This window comes from Amblyomma mixtum, chromosome 2 (assembly GCF_055824585.1).
Source record: "Amblyomma mixtum isolate Tamu chromosome 2, ASM5582458v1, whole genome shotgun sequence".
NCBI lineage: Eukaryota > Metazoa > Arthropoda > Arachnida > Ixodida > Ixodidae > Amblyomma > Amblyomma mixtum.
Window position 1 is genome coordinate 121,163,277 of NC_143013.1, and position 7,187 is coordinate 121,170,463.

The following is a 7,187-nucleotide window of genomic DNA, read 5'->3' on the forward strand; positions in this document are numbered from 1 at the left end:
GCAAGGGAACAGCAGTTCGCAATTGGTAGCGAGGTGCTGGAAGTAGTAAGAGAATATGTCTACTTAGGGCAGGTAGTGACCGCAGATCCGGATAATGAGAGGGAAATAACTAGAAGAATAAGAATGGGGTGGAGCGCATATGGCAGGTTCTCTGAGATCATGAATGGTAGCTTACCAATATCCCTGAAGAGAAAAATATACAACAGCTGTATCCTACCGGTACTCACCTATGGGGCAGAAACGTGGAGGCTAACAAAGAGGGTTCAGCTAAAGTTAAGAACAACGCAGCGAGCTATGGAAAGGAAAATGATACGTGTAACGTTCAGAGATCGGAAGAGGGCGGAGTGGGTGAGGGAACAAACGCGGGTTAATGACATCTTAGTTGAAATCAATGAGAAGAAATGGGCTTGGGCAGGGCATGTAATGCGAAGGCAAGATAACCGCTGGTCCTTAAGGGTAACGGAGTGGATTCCAAGATAAAAATATTAATGGCATCCAACTGATATTGCATTACAATCTCGATGCATGCCTCAAATCCTATTATGCCCTTAGCGAGTCGCATAATTTAGAACTTCAGTGAAAGAACTCCTTTTTTGTCATCTCTGCAGCGTCACGGTTGACAACAATAGCTCCTCGACAGACGAGTACGCCTGCAGTCTTCTGCGCACCAGTGTGGTCTTCCTGCCCAGGGCCCGTATTACGGAACTGTCAAATCAAAAACTCGTCAAAAACTTTTCAAAAAGCCGCGCTCCTATTGGTCGGCCGTGGCCGGCGGCCATGTTGCTTTCTTGCGTCATGGGTGGCTGTCGTTTACGTTACGGACATGACAGAAGTGCTGACGTTGCACACCTAATTATGCAGGCGCATTTTGTCGTTTTTTTTTACGGCTTCGAGACGGTCAAAATTCGACCGTTGAGTTTTTGACAGAAAATGGCGGTGGCGGAAGCGGCGGCGTGTGGGTTCTAGAGCACTGTAGTATGGGGCTGTAAGACTGAGGTGGCTGCGGCGACGCGAGCAACGGCGAAGGAGGGCGCACGAAGACGCGTTTGACTTGCCGGACGAGCTGTTCCGACGCCTTTGTCGACTGGAGAAGCAGACTGCGGTGTGGCTGTGCGACGAACTTGCCGATGAATTGGGAGGTGTGCGTACGAGTGCGCTGTCGGTGCAGCGGTGGGTGCTGTGTGCACAGCGGTTATTTGCGACCGGCGGCTTTCATGCACGCTTCGGCAGCCGACATCACCTCTGTGTCACAGCAACATACAAATAAAACATGCTTATGCTGGCAAAGAACTTTATTTTCCCCTGCATATCGCACCTCGTGGTCGTCTTCGGTTTCCCTGTCGAGGAAAAAGAAACAGATGACCACACATCACATACAGAGGGTAAAACACATGCCTAGAACAACCAAACTGTGTGTTCTGCCGCTGACACAGCCACTGCGACCAAGAAGGCAAAAATTGGCGATTAAATTCTATAAGTTTGACAGCACATGTTTACATTCAGACCATTTTTAACCAAATCTTATCGCTAGCTATCGCGTGTTGAGCCCGAAACACGCTCAGAACGTGTTCTAGACATGCGTTTTGCCCTCTGTACTGCAACGCTTCACGCTTTGACACTTTTGTGATCGATCGTAAAAGCCGAACAACACAGACCTTAACAAGTTGGGTTCGTCGATTTTTCCGCTCTTAGAACAACCGCATAGTACCTTAATTTTCGACGCCGCATAAGAAAACAAGGCGTGGAACAGTTGTTTCCGTGCAAAGCGGCTTGTTGACGTTTTACCGTCGTCTGCGCACACCCGCGGCAGCCATAGAGTTTCTTACTATTACCTAGAGGGAAAGCTGGCAGCCCGTCTATGGGAGTTTGCATGGCGACCCCACGTGACCACTTCAGCCACCATGGGCGCTCAAAGCATCATGGGGCGGTGAGCTACTTGTTGCGGAACTGCAACATTTGGCCAAAAAATAATAGAAAAATAAAGCTGTTTGATAACTACAAACGTCCTAACATTGAAACTCTTGTCTAATGATTGCAACAAACGAGCAGAAAAGCATTTAAGTGCAAAGTTTGCCCAAAATAAGAGACGACTCGCTCTCCTATTGGCCAAGTAATGAACACTATAAAAACTAATATTTCGTACTTAACAAGCGCTCTTTTAAAAGTAAATATGTTTTCAAAAAAGATGTTGTTGCTTAAACACTATAAGAGGTTTTTAATGGCATTTTAGAAAACTGAAACCTTTTATTGGCGTCGTGTGTCTTCGCGTTTTCACTACTACGGCTTTTGCCCACTGCGTTCGCGCGAAAGTCGTCTGCGCACACACGAACAGCGTTTTTAGAATGAAACGTCTCAGTAGTGCCACTCCATGTACCCAAAAAATTACGACTGTGCCGCAACAAGTAGTTCACCGCCCCATGATGCTTTGGGCGTCCATGGTGGCTGAAGTGCAGCGCCGCCAGCTTTCCCTCTAGGTAATAGTAAGAAACTCTATGGCGGCAGCAAAAGTTACCCACTGGCAAATTTAATAGCCTAACTTCTTGCGCTTCGTGTTTTTCTTGATATTTTTCAGCTTTAAACATAGTTTTATGGCAAAATAAAATAATAATTATTTTTATCGCTGTGCATTCATTTACTCTTTTAGCAAAAATTTAGCAGACGGTCCCTCGTCGTGCAGACAAATGGTTCGGGGCGCCGCTCTGCTGTAATTGGCTGATTCCTCGTTGCGTCAATTTTGCGTCAAGCGTCGACGTCACTGTCAATAACTTTTGACAGATTTTTGACAAAGTTCTGTAATACGGGCCCAGATTCGAAAGTACAGCATATCATCATCATCAAAACGTTTATTTCCCCCGAAATGAGACTCCTTTTTGGACCCCCCGGCACGCAGGCCTAAGGGAGCCCTACTTAGGAGCCTCGCAAACTAAGGTCTGGTGAAGACACATTGTCTCTTCACGGCCTCAGCCGCCAGGCGGATGGCTTGTTGCTGCTTAGCGGGGTCCTCGCTCCGCAGCAAGGTCTCCCAGGCTTCTCTATCTTCTATATTTTGCTCGGCGCCCGGGCTTCCAGCACATTCCCATATGACATGGTCGAGAGTGCCCCTCTCCCCGCACGTTATACAATATTGGTCTTTCTCCTCTTTGGAGATTGTTATGTATACCCAGAAGGGGCTTATATGATTCCCCCCTTGCAATCTTCTCCACGCAATTGCCTCCTCTTTTGCGAGGGAACGGTCGGGCGGCGGATAGACCCTCCTGCTCAGCTTATAATGTTCCGTGATCTCGTGGTATGAAATTAGGCTATCTTTCATGTCTATGCGGGAGGGCTGCTCTGCGGCCGCCCGGTGATAGAGAGCTCGGGCAAGCTCGTGTGCAGCCTCATTTCCTGCAATAGACTCATGCGCTGGGATCCATATTATCTCTATGTTACGTTCTATCGGCCTCGCCTCGAGGACGTGTTTGGCCTCTTCCGAGATTCTTCCTTTCGAGAAGTTTCTTACTGCAGTTTTGCTGTCACTTAAAATCATCGTGGCCTTGGTACCGACGCAAGCGAGCGCTATCGCCAACTCTTCCGCCGCATTGGCATCTCTCGTGCGGCTCGAAGCCGCTACCGTTGGTACTCCTGCCCCGTCGACCACAGCGGATACAGCCGCCCCGTGCTGTCCGCACGCCGCGTCTACGTACGCCACCTGGTCTGCCGGTCGCTCCTTCATCTTCCTCTCGTAGGCCTTAGCCCTATGTTCTCGCCTTTCCTTGTTATACACGGGGTGCATGTTCCGCGGCATACGTGGGACGCATATCTTGGCCCTGATTCCTGCCGGGATGTTTACCATCTTGTGCGTGCTACTTTCTGGCCGGATTCCTACCCATTCGAGTATTGTCCTGCCCGTTTCAGACTGGCCGAGCCGTTCTAATTGGGATATTCTCACCCCCTCTGCCAGCTCAACCCATCTTTTGTGAACCCCCATTTTTTCAAGCCGCTCCGTCGACGTAGATATCGGAAGTCCCAGAGCTCGCTTGGCGCATTTCCTCAATATTCTATCTACCTTCTCTATTTCTGCCTTGTTCATGTTTAGGTACGGCGTCGCGTAGCAGATCCGACTTATTACGTACGCCAGCGACATTCTCAGGAGATTCCTTTCTTTTAGTCCTCGCCCTTTTACTGCTACCCTCCTGAATATGCCTACCACTTGGTCTGCATATGTGGCTAATTTCTTTATGGTATTGGTGTTGTTGCCTTTCTTGTTGATAAACATGCCTAGGATCCTCATTTCCTCGACCCTGGGCACCTCCAGGCCTCCCACCACCACTTTAATTTCTACGTCTCTCTTGTTCCTGCTGTCGCTATTGTACACGAAGAGCTCCGACTTCTGCGGTGAGCACGCCAGGCCTCTTTCGGCCGCGTACTTCACCACTACGTCTGCTGCCCTTTGAAGACTCCACTCAATTTCCGCGTCGCTTCCGTTATTCATCCACATGTTTATGTCGTCCGCGTACATGCTGAATTTTAGATCAGGGATCTTGTTCAGCATGGCCGGGAGACCTCTCATCGCTATGTTGAATAAGAAGGGGGACAGTACGGCGCCTTGCGGGGTACCTTTGCTGCCCAGCCTTATGGCGGGGGACTCTGCGTCGTGGAATTTAATCACCGCCTTCCTCCCTTGGAGAAAGTCCTTGATGTACTCGTATGTTCTCTTGCCCACGTTTACCTCCTCCAGACCTCTGAGCACCGCCTCGTGTCGGACGTTGTCGAAGGCCTTCGTGAGGTCACGACCTAGGATCACCTTGGCATCTAATCCTTTCTTGTCTACAATGTCATGTTTGAGTCTGAGCATTACATCCTGCGTGCTGAGCTTATGTCTAAAGCCCACCATCTCGTGCGGCCATAGGTTTCCATCTTCCATGTATCTCGTTAACCTCGTTTGCACTACGTGCTCCATGAGTTTCCCCACGCAAGACGTCAGCGAGATCGGTCTTAGGTTTTCTAATTTTGGTTCTTTTCCCGGCTTGGGGATGAGAACAACCTCTGCCTGCTTCCATTCCTCTGGCAATTTACCTTCCGTCCATACTTTGTTCATGTGCCGCGCAATTGCATCTATCGAGTCGTTGTCTAGATTCCTGAGCATGACATTGGATATTTTATCCGGGCCAGGGGCCGAGCGATTTTTTAGCTCAGCGATAGCTGCTCTGATCTCCGCTACCGTAATGTCCGCGTCTAGATCTTCATTTTCCGCTCCTCGATATTCTGCCTGTCGTACTTCTGTCGCGTCCCCTATGTAAATGTCCCTGAGCCTGTCCATCAGCTGTTTGTCCGTCCCCTGGAAAGCGTGTCTCGCTTTCACTGGGTTAGCACTCGCTGCCTGTTTAGATTTTCCCGGGTCGAGGAGATGCCGCAATATATTCCACGTCTTTGCTAGGCTCATGCCCCTTTCCATTTCGTCGCACCTGGCGTACCAATTTTGCTCGTTTAGTTTAATAGCATACGTTTCCATTTCCTTGGTGTGTCTGGCTAACGAACGCCTTAAATTTCTGTTCCATTTTTGAGACTTGAGTCTCTTCTCGAGCCTTTCCTTCTCCTTCCACATGCTCATTAGCTTGCTATCCATTATCTCCGGTGCATCTTCCCCTTCTGCTACTGCTTCCGCGTGCCTGGCATCTTCCTTCAGCTGTTTCGTCCAGTCTCCTATGTATCCAATTTCCTTAGCTTTGTGGCTTCTGCGAATCTCCCTGAATTTGTCCGACTCCACTATTCTCGCCTGTTTGAGTTTCCGTAGCTTGATTCCTTCTCCCAGCTTCGTAGCTACGATGAAGTGGTCACTACCCAGATTTTCTCTGGTGTTTGCCCATTCTACCCTGCCTGCTTTTTTACTGAAGGTGAGGTCCGGCGCGGTGTCTCTACTTACACTGCTACCTACTCTAGTGGGCGCACATGGGTCGGTATGCAAGGTAAGTCCGAGATTTTGGGACTCCTCAAGGAGATGTCTGCCCTTCGGATCTTGCCTCGCGTACCCCCATTCCTGGTGTGCCGCGTTAAAGTCCCCCACGATCACCAACGGGCTCTGGCCGGCTAGTTTGATGGCTTTTCTAAATATCGTTCCGAATTTCATTTTCTTCTGCTTCGGGTTGCTGTAGATTTTAAGCAGAAATATGCTTTTTGCTCTCTTGGGTCCCGTAATCATTTCTAGCATTACCGCTTCTATGTCCCCCGTACTCACTTCGTGCTCTAGGGTTGCTATATTCCTTTTCACCAGCGTGGCCACTCTGCATTTTTCACCCCTATCGCTATAGAAACTTTGGTATCCGGCCAGTTTTACCTGATTTCCCCCAGTTTCCTGCAGCGCTATAGCAATTGGTTTGTCTTCTACATGTTGCACGTGGTGCTGTAATAGCGCTCGCTTCCGTCGGTACCCTCGGCAATTCCATTGCCAAATGGTGGCGTTCTCTTTCTTACTTTGATTCCTGTCCATTGTTGGAAAAAACTACACTCTCCGTATTCGCCATCCTCTCAGTGAGGCCGTTTAATGCCGCTAGGATCTTGTCCATTGAACCCTTAATGTCCCCTAGAGCGTTTAACCTTACATTCACTTCCTGCATCTGCGTTTCCAGCCTATCAATGTTGCTTCCAAATTTACTCGTTAGCTTCCTCTCCAGCGTCACAAGGGGGTCGGTCTCGGGCGCCTTTCGCTTTATCGAAGTGGGTCTAACCACCTCCGTATCCATTTTCTCGTCTGCTTCTTCTATCTCCGGTTTCGCCTCCGGCAATTTTCGCGCTGCCACTTGCGTGGGAGGCGCCACCGACCTCGGCTTATTGTTTACTAATTCTGCTATCATTTTCCTCAGCTCCGCAATTTCCGTTCCTTGCCTCTTTAATTCTGCCTCTTGTTTCCCTATCTTCGCCTTCAACTCTGCATTTTCCTTCCTCAGCGCTACTGTTTCTGGGTTAGCCTGGGTGACCTTGCTCGCGAAGCTTACCGTTTCCTCGGGCCCAGTCTTGGGTAGTCTCGGGTCCTCCCTGGACGGCAGGCTCGGGAACTCCTTCTTGTCCGTGAGTCTCGCCCCGGACGCGGATCTCGAGAGCGTCCCGGATCTGGACCTTCCCTTGGGCCCGTCCTTGACCTGCGCTGCTCCGTCTTTCCCATCTTCTCGGCTAGTTGCGTCTTTCGTCGCCACGAACGGCTTCCTATACAT

At 49.7% G+C, this 7,187-nt stretch overlaps 1 protein-coding gene across 1 annotated transcript; it reads right to left on the reverse strand.

Annotated features, from left to right (window-relative positions):
- Positions 1-2,853: 2,853 nt before the first annotated feature.
- On the reverse strand, positions 2,854-4,958 carry LOC149360736 (uncharacterized). The gene has a single exon (XM_089569384.1). The coding sequence runs from the start codon at positions 4,937-4,939 to the stop codon at positions 2,924-2,926; it is 2,016 nt and encodes a 671-aa protein (XP_089425510.1). The 5' UTR covers positions 4,940-4,958; the 3' UTR covers positions 2,854-2,923.
- Between the last annotated feature and the right edge of the window lie 2,229 nt (positions 4,959-7,187).

What these genes read in the sequence shown, in the direction of transcription:
- LOC149360736 (XM_089569384.1), bottom strand. Translation starts at nt 4,939, where the DNA reads ATGGAGCACGTAGTGCAAACGAGGTTAACGAGATACATGGAAGATGGA.